This window comes from Zeus faber (assembly GCF_960531495.2).
Source record: "Zeus faber genome assembly, chromosome: 1".
Lineage (NCBI taxonomy): Eukaryota > Metazoa > Chordata > Actinopteri > Zeiformes > Zeidae > Zeus > Zeus faber.
In genome coordinates, this window is record NC_137193.1 from 3,934,425 (window position 1) to 3,946,924 (window position 12,500).

At 48.2% G+C, this 12,500-nt stretch overlaps 1 protein-coding gene across 2 annotated transcripts in view; it reads right to left on the reverse strand.

The window, feature by feature from the left end:
• The window catches only part of col14a1b (collagen, type XIV, alpha 1b), an 85,336-nt gene that overhangs the window by 35,575 nt on the left and 37,261 nt on the right, over positions 1-12,500 (reverse strand). For both annotated transcript variants that reach the window (XM_080007189.1, XM_080007188.1), the window contains exons 15-20: positions 11,864-11,990; positions 11,610-11,749; positions 10,920-11,052; positions 9,449-9,493; positions 8,472-8,617; positions 3,244-3,373 (exon numbers count right to left, since the gene is read on the reverse strand). In XM_080007189.1, coding sequence (XP_079863315.1) covers positions 3,244-3,373; positions 8,472-8,617; positions 9,449-9,493; positions 10,920-11,052; positions 11,610-11,749; positions 11,864-11,990 — 721 coding nt within the window. The remainder of the gene's footprint in view (positions 1-3,243; positions 3,374-8,471; positions 8,618-9,448; positions 9,494-10,919; positions 11,053-11,609; positions 11,750-11,863; positions 11,991-12,500) is intronic.

Below are 12,500 nucleotides of genomic sequence, written 5' to 3' on the forward strand. Positions count from 1 at the left end.
CCCGGGCGCCGCCATACGGCAGCCCACCCAATGCTCCTACATACGTCAGCCCACCCAATGCTCCTACATACAGCAGCCCACCCAATGCTCCTACATACGGCAGCCCACCCAATGCTCCTACATACGGCAGCCCACCCAATGCTCCTACATACGGCAGCCCACCCAATGCTCCTACATACGTCAGCCCACCCAATGCTCCTACATACGGCAGCCCACCCAATGCTCCTACATACGGCAGCCCACCCAATGCTCCTACATACAGCAGCCCACCCAATGCTCCTACATACGGCAGCCCACCCAATGCTCCTACATACGTCAGCCCACCCAATGCTCCTACATACGGCAGCCCACCCAATGCTCCTACATACGTCAGCCCACCCAATGCTCCTACATACGTCAGCCCACCCAATGCTCCTACATACGGCAGCCCACCCAATGCTCCTACATACAGCAGCCCACCCAATGCTCCTACATACGGCAGCCCACCCACTGCCCCCCCCCCCCCGAGCACAGCAAGACTCCGCCCAAATTTAGAACATTCTGACTCCTTCCTTCCGAGTTGGCGGCAAGCGTATCACAGGTGCTACGTCCATTCTGTTCAACAGTCTATGGTTTAACTTCAAGGTATATTGAACTATTTACGATTGCTGGAGTGACATCACCACTCTAGTGATAATAAGTCACATATTATATTTGATGATACTTCACAATGTAATCAGTCAGTATTCTCTCAATCTCCATCTCAGTGATCACCTCATCCACCCATACCTCAGATTCATACCTTCCTCTCCTCCACAGCCGCCACCTCCTCTTTCTATCAAACTCTCTCTCCAGCGTGATGGGTGCTTCCCCCCCGAGCACCATGGGAGGTTGATGGTTTACTGCATCCTTACGTCTTCCAATCCTCCAGACCCCACTCCACCTCCCGCCCGGGAGATGGCATCCATCTTCCCATGCTCGTCCTCTGTCGTTCTTCTAATCTTTACCTCCAGATTACACCACCCCTGTTATCAATCTCCCACCTCCTCTTTGGAAACCCAATCATCCCACCGTCCTCTCTGGGCGATCACCTCATCTCTGACTCCTCTCACGGGGATCATCCATCAGCGGTTGACGCTTCCTCGTCTCCACCCGGGGAAACACCGTCCGCGCTGGCTATCACGTTGGTGTGCAAGATGTATGGCTCAGATGTGCCGCTTCCTCGCGGCCGTAATTCAAGTGTTTGTTTTGGAACGTGATGAAGACGGAGCTTTTTTGTTTCCCGCCTTTGAATCGCTGTGTACGGGAAAATCCAGGCGGTCAACAACTGCGACGAACGCTGGTCTCGTCTTCAACTTTAACCGAGAAACCAAGAAAAGAGATTTACTGATGACAACTGTAATTGGTGTGAAATGGGCTTTTGGGGAAAAACCAACGCTCTGATGTGAACTTGTTCGGAGAGATGGAGGGCCTTGGTGTCACATCTCAGTTTAACCAATTCTAAAAAATAACCTCATCAAAGCTGCTAAAGTGTAAAAAATGCTGTCGTAAAAGTTTTAAATTCTGTTGTAATTCTGATGTCTGAAGTTTTTGCTGAAAAGTTGGTCGAGAATATTCACTGCAGCACTGCAGCATCTTTACTTTTGAAATAAAGTCTTAAAGAACATGCCTACGTATATCTTGTCTCTGTGTCTTTCAAGGCGTCGATATTTAACATTGATTAATAATGTGTGGGTCCAGCGGGGGAAGGTCGAAGAGAGGAAGGAGGTGAAGAAGGTAGAAATAGAACGAAAGAAGGAGATGACTGACGGAAAAGCCAAAGCGCCTCCTGAATTATTGTCTGATAACGACGGGAGAGAGAGAAAGAGAAAGAGAAGGAGAAAGAAAGAAAGAGAAAGAGAAAGAGAAGGAGAAAGAAGGAGAAAGAGAAAGAGAAAGAGAACGAGAAGGAGAGAGAGGAGAAAGAGAAAGAGAAAGAGAAAGAAAGAGAAAGACAGAGAAAGAGAAAGAGAGGGAGAAGGAGAAAGAAAGAGAAAGACAGAGAAAGAGAAAGAGAGGGAGAAGGAGAAAGAAAGAGAAAGACAGAGAAAGAGAAAGAGAGGGAGAAGGAGAAGAGAAAGGGCAGAAACAAGACAGAGGAGAACGAAGGAGGTCTGTAAAACACCAGGGGCCGCTGCTTCGCTGCAGTTTGGAAAGACCCGACACGTTCGGCTCGTCGCTTATAAGCCTAAAAGCTGAAAACCTCTGAGACGTCGATTTCACCAAAACTAGACACAAATGATACACAAGACGGAGGAACAGGAAGTATTTACCTACGACTCGTAAGCAGATGAACATCAAGAGCAGATTTCAGGCGTCAGATGAGCGACCTCCTCTTGAAAACTTATCTGGGACTAGAAAATCAGAGTCGTGGAAAGTCCTTTGGTGCGGCCCCTCGCGCCTTGCTTCACAACTGAACACCTGATCACCTGATCACCTGAACACCTGAACACCTGATCACCTGAACACCTGAACACCTGATCACCTGATCACCTGAACACCTGAACACCTGATCACCTGAACACCTGATCACCTGATCACCTGAACACCTGATCACCTGAACACCTGAACACCTGATCACCTGATCACCTGAACACCTGAACACATGATCACCTGAACACCTGAACACCTGATCACCTGATCACCTGAACACCTGAACACATGATCACCTGAACACCTGATCACCTGAACACCTGAACACATGATCACCTGAACACCTGATCACCTGATCACCTGAACACCTGAACACATGATCACCTGATCCTATCTGGTTTGTTGATGTTGACTGGTATTAAGTTGTTGCATTGACATTATTCGCCAACAACATGTGAGTAGTTATCATATTGCACTAACATACTAACTATACTATATAATTTACTGTACTTCTATCATTTCACTACTATTGTTACTACTATTCTAGATTCTAGATGTAGGTAACTTTATATTATTTAACGTCTCCCTATTTTACAACTCTTTTAACCCAAATGGCCAGAGAAAGACAAAGTGGCCAGAGCCGGGCCTGGAGAGGGGGCACGCAGCTGGAGGTGGAATGTGTGAAGGGTTCTTACCCGTCTGTGAAACGTTTGGGAACCACTGTACTATAGTCCGCAGTATACTGTACCTTTACTCATGTACTTTGGTGTGAACACAGCCATGGACTTTGCCGTGGACTCTCTCCTAACTCGTATCTTATCTCATCTCAGAATCAGTGTCAAGGCTCCTTACGTGTGCGTCCGGTGCGGGTGGCGCTGGGTCCGTCCCGGTCGTGGTAAACGGGCGTCACGGTGACTCGGTACTCGGTGTCGGACAGGAGCGGCTGCAGCAGCAAACTGCTCTGGCCCGTGGGGACGGTCCTCTGGAAACACAGAGACAGAGGACTTGAAGTCACAACCCCCCGGAGGACGCCCTAGCCCAACATAACCTGACCAAAACAAACCACTCATTCAACGGATCTGCGGCCAAAGACACAAGGTTGTTTCTGCCTTTAGAAATTGGCTTGTTGTTTCCAAGCTCTGTTTTTTATTTGTCCAAGTGATCATATATTCTTCAAAAAGTGTCCTTTTAGTCCACCTCCGGGCAAAATCACTTCCTGCTGGCAACCTAAAGTCAGGCATGAGCAACGCCAGGGCAACCGGATCTTCCGTGACGCTCAGCTGCGGTACGGCATCTCGCAGCCGGATCTCATGGACTCCGTGGAAATACTTAAGCGGTTGAAAAAACCTTTTAAGCTCGACAGTGACCTCAAAAGAAAGTGAGATCAGGAACCATGGCGACGGCTGTCTGGAAATTGTATGAGCTGTCAATCGAGTCCCTGGTTCCACAGAGGCTCGTCGCCTCGGAAACGGGGACTCGTTGACAGCCCATAACGAAATGTTCCCTCGGACATGACATCGTGACCAGTCAAAGCTGGTCATCTACCTGTCTCCCTGTCCACTACATGCCTCACTGTCCACTACCTGTCTCACTGTCTGTTATATAACTGACCACAGCCTGTCTGATGGCCCACTACCTGTCTCACTGCCCACTTCATGTCTAACTTTCCACTACCTACTGTACCTTACAGCCCACTACTTGACTTACTTCCCATTACCTGTCTCACTATCATTACCTACCTGTCTAACTGCCTGTTACCTATGAGTGTAACTGTCCCTGATCTGTATCTGTCCATGTCTCACTGTCCAATGTCTACCTGTCCATCTGCATTTTAATTGCTTTGTCTGTCTCTCTTTCTGCCTGTCTGTTTCTCATTCCCTTTTTATTGTTTTCCTTTAAATCTTTCTGTCTGCATTCAAATTTCTGCAATTTAACCAGTCTCTCCCTGTCTCTCTCTCTCTGTCTCTCCCTGTCTCTCTCTCTCTGTCTCTCCCTGCCTCTCTTTCTCTCTCTCTGTCTCTCTCTCTCTGTCTCTGTCTCTCTCTCTCTCTACGGTTCCTTCCCTCAGATCTTATATTCCAAACATGTGCCGTCTGGCCTCATCTCCAAAAGATGAAAACACAAGACAGTCGGGCAAACACCCAGAGCCTCAGCGAATCCATTTCATCACAGTCTGATGCTGATGGAGCCAGACGCTGTCGCCCTCTCCTCCACCGCCATTTTGTTTTTTCTGAAATGTAAACACAAACTCATAAACTATGGATGAGGTTCCCAAAGACAATTTAATTTGCCTCAGTTTGTGAGGGAAGGCGAAGAATGTCAAGTGGGATCTCCAGAGACTCTGAGACCACATGGACCAGACCTGGAGACCTGGAGACCTGGAGACCTGAAGACCTGGAGACCTGGAGACCTGAAGACCTGATAACCTGGAGATATGAAGACCGGATGACCTGACGACCCGGAGACCTGATGACCCGGAGACCTGGAGACCTGGAGACCTGATGACCTGGAGACCTGATGACCTGGAGACCTGATGGTCCAATGGTGCAGCAATCCGGCTCTCACAGGTCAACATTACAGGCGTTCACAAACCTATTACACCAGTTGGTCCAGGGCAGTTCCAGTTGTAACAGCCGGTTTTTCCCAGTAACTTTTACGACCAGGGAGCTGGGTTCTGGGATTTACGACGATTCACTTAGAACGTGTTGCAATCTGCCAGACATGCTGGGGGTGTCAGTTTGTTGTGAAGAATTTGTCCAGTTCTTCATGCAGCCCGGTCATTGCATTTAATGGCGCTAACCCCGAAGAGCTGTCTCATTTCCCAGTGGGACCACAGGTCTCCTTTTCCATCGGTGTGGTCAGTTTTGGGATGTGACCCTGGTTCAGTGTCGTCCGTGGTCTTCAACCATCAAACTCTTTGGCCATCACACCCTGCCTGATGAACAGTGTTCTTTCTCGCTTGGTATTCACCATATGACATTGTCACTGTCATGGTCATAATGGCCGAGAATCATATGGTAGGCTGTGGATGGTCCAAATCACTGGTTAAATGACCGGCTGTGGTTCATGGGTCATTAGACGAGTCGCGTTTCTCAAACTGACCAACGATTTCCCACCAGGACGGGAGTTTATTTCTTTAGAGAGACGTGACACGCGGAGAGGCTTACCTTGTCTTTATTCTTTCACACACACAACAACAACCCATGCGTTGTGTGCAGCTACAGCGGCCGACACACGTACGTGCAAATGCTCTTTCCCATGGAGGCCTGTCGTTTCTCCGGGGGCCTGGCCAGCAGCGGTGGGCAGCTTACAGCGCCCGGGCACCAAGTCCATCAGGAGTCAGACGATGTTGTTGAGCATGTTTTTAGTGCGGGTTCTTACAATGATATATGGAGGAAACCCCATGTGAGCACGGGGAGAACATGAAAACTGATCGGCAGATACTGTAACACACCGGAGCGCGGTGCCAGCAACGCCCCAGGCGGAAGTCAACCCAGGACGTTCTTGCTGTGAGGCAGCAGTGCAATGCACTGTGCCACTTTACCACTAACCATTGTGAGTTTATAGAAACATATTGTACTGAATTAGGGGCCAATGGGGTAAACGAGAAGGAGGAGGGGCCTAGGTGGCCCAAAGCATGGTGTTGAAATGAAATTCACTGTCTTTATATGTCTTTAAATGACTGTATTCAGTCAACGAACCTGAGCGTACAGACCTTGATGATGTCTTTTATTTTCTATATTTATAAAAACTCATGGATATTATTTCAACCTTCAATGATCTGGGTTCAAGCAATCTGCCGAGTCAAATCCTTTCGTATGTAAACGTACTTGGCCAATTTATTCGTTTTTTCATAATGTTCTCTCAAATAATTGTTTTCCACTTTTTAGAACCGTCCTCCGAACGGCTCGTCCCATCACAGCAGTGGAGGGTCTGGAGGAAAGGAACTCCTCCGGTCGGTTTGTTTTTTTAACATATCAACATGGGAATCGTGTCAAATCGTAGCTTGGCAACAACAAAACAAAACAAAAACAACAACAACACATTCCTACTTTGAACAAACGAGCTCTGGGATCACTGCAGTTGGTTCCACTTCCTCCCAAACAGATAAGCATCAAAACGAAGCTGCTGATCATCAACAAAACAACAGCTGCTGATGCTCCAACAGGAAAACTCATCACACAAGCTGCGAGAGCTGACGACAGGCTGGCAGACAGACAGGTAGAAAGACAGACAGATGGAGAGACAGGCAGACAGACAGAGGGAGAGGCAGATGGAGTGAGAGACAGGCAGAGAGACAAAGAGACAGAGAGAGGGAGAGAGAAAGAGAGAGAGAGACAGACAGACACACAGACAAACAGACAGACAGGCAGACAGGAGGAGAGAGAGATAGAGAGGAGGACAGAGAAACACAAACAGACAGACAGAAAGACAGGCCGGGTGACAGAGGAAGACAGGGAAACAGGCAGACAGGCAGAGAGAGGGAGACAGAGACAGGCAGACAGATAGACAGAGATAGAAAAAGACAGACAGGAAGAAAGGCAGGGAGACAGACAGAGAGACAGACAGACAGGCAGATGGACAGAAAGACAGACAGGCAGACGGAGAGGCCAAGACAGCACATGGATGTTTTTGGTTTGTCTGAAACCCTAGTACGAATCCAGTACCATGCCGAAAGTACCAGGATGACATCATACTAATGATAATGTGGTGACGCATGGTAGCATGCTAACATGCTAACACTGCACTCGACGCTGGCGGGCGTGTCCCACAATGCATTGCAAGGGCAAGATGCTGCAGGACGCTGTTGTATACAGCGGTACTTTGACGAAGGAGTTGAATTGGTTGCGTGACGGAGCTCGTACTTCAATCTGCTATTTTAGCAAATGAATGTTCCCCACTGACATTCACTGAGATGCCATTCATCCCTTCCACCCCCAAAAAACACGTGTTTTTAAATAAGAAAAATGTCCTCCGTCACGCTGTCTCCTGCGAGCTGCTTCTCCGTCAACCACACCCACAGCAGATTCTCCATCTTTTCATGAACGCCGGTCCACAGCGTAGACGTTACTTCAATGCCCTTGGCTGGCGTAGTACCCTTTATCGCCTCCTTCTGCGTCAGTACGGTACATATGGTAGAAGTACTACGCTCGTACTGTCTCGCCAACTCCATCACACGCACACCTCCCTCACGTGTTTCTATGATGTCATGCTTTAAGTCAATGACATCACCTGCTTCTCCTTCTCAGTGCTTACTTTTTTCGGACCCAAGGTTCGAAAAAGAAAAATTGGCGAAATACCTGCACAGAAAGCACAATACGCACAAGCGCCGCTCCCAGGCTCAGGTCACCACGTGAAGCCAAGGAGTGAGACGCTGGCCACGCCCCCCGGCGGCGCCGCCTGAAGCTCGCTCCTCCTGACTCACAGGTTTGCAAATCAATGCAAACAACGGACGGAACGACGGCTCCCAACTCAGAAAACTGGAACGTTAGTGCCGCCGTAACTCAAGGTACCACTGTATATATAGCATGTAGTACATAGTGGTGGAAGAAGTACTCAAGACCTTTTACCCAATTCAGAGTATCAAGACCCAGACACAAAATTGATACTTGTAAAAGTACCACATTGACATTTCTACTTAGTGAACGTTCATCAGTACTTGCTCTTTAATTGACTTAAAACGTTAAAAGTAAAAGTACTTGTCATATCCAGTGCCCTGATAGAACAGCGGCTATAATAGGGGATGGTAGCTCAGGAGGTAGAGCTGGTGGTCTAGTGATCTAAAAGGGTTGCTGGTTGGATCCCAGGCTCCTCCTGCTAGCATGCTGTAGTGTCCTTGAGCAAGACAATTAACCCCTAATTGCTCCTGATGGCTGCGTCCGTCGGTGTTTGAACAATTGTAAGTCACTTTGGATAAAAGCGTCTGATCAATGACTAAAATGTAAATGTAAATGTAAATGTAATACCTCAGTACAACAGTAACTTTTGTCCATTTGGTAGATCTAGCCCAAGACTTAAGTACAGATACTTGAGAAATGTACCTAATTGCAGTAAGGAAGTACTTGTACTTAGTTACTCACCATCTCCTCGGCTCTGTCGCCCTTGGTGGAGACGTAGCTCAGCCTGTAGTGACGGACGTTCCGGGCATCAGCCATTTGCCAGGACACCTGGAGGCTGAAGGTGGTCTCCTCCTCCACCTTGAGGTTCCTCACCCCATACCGAGGAGCTGGGAGATGGAGGGATGGAAGGAGAGGAGGAGGAGAGAGGGAGAGAGAGAACGTTAGGGTGAGAGAGACAATGTCCTCAGAGAGACAATGTCCGCACATAGACAAAGTCCTCAGAGAGACAAAGTCCTCAGAGAGACAACGTCCTCAGAGCGACAATGTCCTCACATAGACAAACTTCTCAGAGAGGCAAAGTCCTCAGAGAGACAACGTCCTCCAAGAGACAAAGTCCTCAGAGAGACAACGTCCTAAGAGAGACAACGTCCTCACATAGACAAAGTCCTCACATAGACAAAGTCCTCAAATAGACAAAGTCCTCAGAGAGACAAAGTCCTCAGAAAGACAATTTCCTCACATAGACAAACTTCTCAGAGAGGCAAAGTCCTCAGAGAGACAACTTCCTCACAGCGACAAAGTCCTCAGAGACACAACGTCCTCCCATAGAAAGTCCTCAGAGAGACAATGTCCTCACATAGACAAAGTCCTCAGAGAGACAAAGTCCTCAGACAGATAAGGTCCTCACATAGACAAAGTCCTCAGAGAGACAAAGTCCTCAGAGAGACAACGTCCTCAGAGAGACAATGTCCTCACATAGACAAACTTCTCAGAGAGACAAAGTCCTCAAAGAGACAACGTCCTCCCATAGACATGGTCCTCAGAGAGACAAAGTCCTCAAATAGACAAAGTCCTCAGAGAGACAAAGTCCTCAGAAAGACAATGTCCTCACATAGACAGACTTCTCAGAGAGGCAAAGTCCTCACAGCTACCAGACAACACAGTCAAGACGGGACAATTTAGTGGAAGTTAATTGAATCCTTAAGGTGTTTGTTTACCTTCTGTGGTGGTGCTTGTCGTGGCAACAGTAGTTGTTCTGGCAACTGAAGACAAAGGAGACGGCATCAGTGACATCATGTCAGTGTTGATTGGTTGGTTGATTGATTGATTGATTGGTTGTTTGATTGATTTGTTGATTTACTGATTGACTGATTGATTGGTTGATTGATTAATTAGTTGGTTGATTTGTTTATTGATTTGTTGATTGATGAATTTATTGATTAGTCGATTGGTTGATTGATTGATTGACATTAAACCCATGGAATGAACGAGTGATGAACCAAAGAATAAACAAACCCAATCAATCAACAAATCATTTCATTGTGTGATTGAACTGATTCAGTTCAGTTATTGAGTAACTGAACTACCTATTGATTGATTGATTGATTGATTGATTGATTGATTGGTTGATTGATTGGTTGATTGATTTGATTCTATATATCAGTGACAACAGCTTGTTTTCCTAAATGTATAAAGCCATAACAATAAAACAGAGACCATGAAGCGATAAAAGGAAGGTGAACCACAACAATACAAGAGGACCAGGGGTGGAAAGTAACTAAGTAGAAATACTTAATAGCTGCGACTGTCAGGGTGAGCGGGTGGAGCAAACCAAACGTGGGATGAAGACTCTGTTCGTGTGGAACAAGCTGAGAGGCACTCTTAACCTGTCGATGTGATGTCTATCTGACTTTAAAAAAACAAACTTTTCTGCTCCGCCCCCGAGCTCGTGGTCTACGTCACTTCGTGGCAGGGTGGCCTTCTACCGGTTTCACCGTGTGGAGCTCCCCAGTCTTGGTTGCAGCTCCCATCTCGCGGTTTCCATCGTGCTCCTCGTGGGTTTTGGGCGGAGGCTCCGAGTTTTGAAAACTAGAGGCGATGGAGATGTGGGACGTGGCCATGCAGGACAAATGCAGCTCAACATGAAGACGCCTGCTCACCCCGGTTACCCAACAAATGTACTTTTGTCAAGTATTAGTACTTACTCAAGTAGATTCCATTTCGGGACTGTTGACATTTAGGCCACGACATGTCAAAGTACAGACTACAATGTCTAGTACCTTTTACTCTTCATTTACTTTATATATATATATATATATATATATATATATATATAATTATTTAATTTAAGGTTTATATTCCTATTTGTATATACAGTATTTGTAAAGTACTATCACAACCACCTGTACTATTTTATTTTAAATAGTAATCAGTAACTGCAAAAAAAAAAAAAGCTTCAGTAGTACTTTATGAAGAAGGATATGACGACTACCATAATAGTTTACTTCAGTGGAAATGTCAATGTGGTACTTTTAGTTGTAGTTGAATACATTTAGTGTCAGGGTATTTGTACTTTTACTGAAGATCTGAGTACTTTACCACCAATGATGAGGATGTAATAAATATAGAAAACATACACATAATACTGTATTTGGAAATATAGCATCTCCGTGGTAACCGCAGCCTCACCGGTGGACTGTTGGAGGGCGACGGCGTCGCTCTCGGCCTCGTCCCGGAACAGAGCGACAAGAGAGACGTCGTACTGAGTGGAGGCTCTGAGACCGGAGAGGAGATGAGTGCTGAGGTTCCCATTCACTAGAGACTGGAGAGAGGGGGGGAGGGAGCGGGAGAGAGAGAAGGGTGAGGGAAAGGAAGGGTTGGAGATGGAGGGTTAGTGTGGTGTGGGGTTGGTGTGGTTCAAGCAGCCACACCTGTCTTGGCTCTAGGTGGTTAATCAGGGGTGGCTGTACACCTGTTGCCCTTCAGAGGTAAAGCACCCACCCCCCCCCCACACACACACACACACAGGCAGAGCCTCTGTCATGACGTGTCCATCTGCTCCCTGCCTGCTCCACCCAGCCCACGCTCTACAATAAACCGGGGTGTTTTGCGACATCTCTGCCTGTGTCTCTGTGGCGGAGGGCCCTGGAAACACCAACCGGGTGGCGCGTGGAGGGCGGAGCTGCCGCCGTCAGAAACAGAGCGTTAGCGATAGAGGGATAAATGTATGGAGAAAGAGATGGAGGGTGAGAGAGCGATAGGGATAGAGTGCTTGAGACGGATGGAGGGATAGAGATAGAAGGTTTGAGATAGACGGACAGACAGACAGACAGACAGACAGACAGACAGACAGACGGACGGACAGACGGACAGACAGACCTCCTGGGTCTCTCCCCCCTGCGTTGGGGTCCAGCTCACTCGGTACAGCACCACGTCGGGGGCGGCGCGTTGCCATGACAACCGGAAGCTGTCGGTGGAGACGTCGCTGCTCCTCAGGCCCAAGGGCTTCGGGACAGTCTCTGAGCGCGCACACACACACACACACACACACATTAACTCAAATATTATTCGTCACTCTCTCCATCATCTATATCTCTCAAGCCTCCCTCCACCCTTCCCTCCCTCCGTCCTACTCGTGGTGAAGCTGTCCGTCAGGGGGTCGGCCTGGCCCTCATCGTACACGGCAAAGACGGCCACCGTGTACTCCGTCAGGGAGGTCAGGTTGCTGAGCAACCAGGAGGTGACCGGGCCGGCGTCCACCTGAGAGAGGGAGGGGGGAGGGCGAGGGAGAAAAGGTGGCACACGGGAATGTGTATTTGAGCAGGTAAATACACATTCCAATGATATTTATACTGAAATATCTTTGAGGACAGTCGTTGGAATCCAGAGGAGCGTGAACGTCCCTCATGTCACCCTCCCGTCTCAAAGCACCCGGACGTCACTCTGGGTGCTGTGCTGCTTGACAGTTGGAGGCTGCGATGCGTCACGAGCAGAGCGCGAGGAGAGAAGCCCAAAAGCCTCGTTCCCTTGCTTTGGAGGCCCTTCCCTCCCAGCCCCACCCGCCTGTGCTCCATCACCTGCCGCGTTCCACTCCACCCCAAGTTGTCATTGCCCACATCGCCGCGACGGAAACATTTCTATCGTGTCTCATTGGGCCGGCTTTGCAGCAGGTAAGACAACAAGCGGAGCGGCTGGTGAAAAATGACTATGACAATAATAATTCAAGAATAATCACAGGTGTCGTCGCGGAGCCGGCGGCTCCGTCTCAAA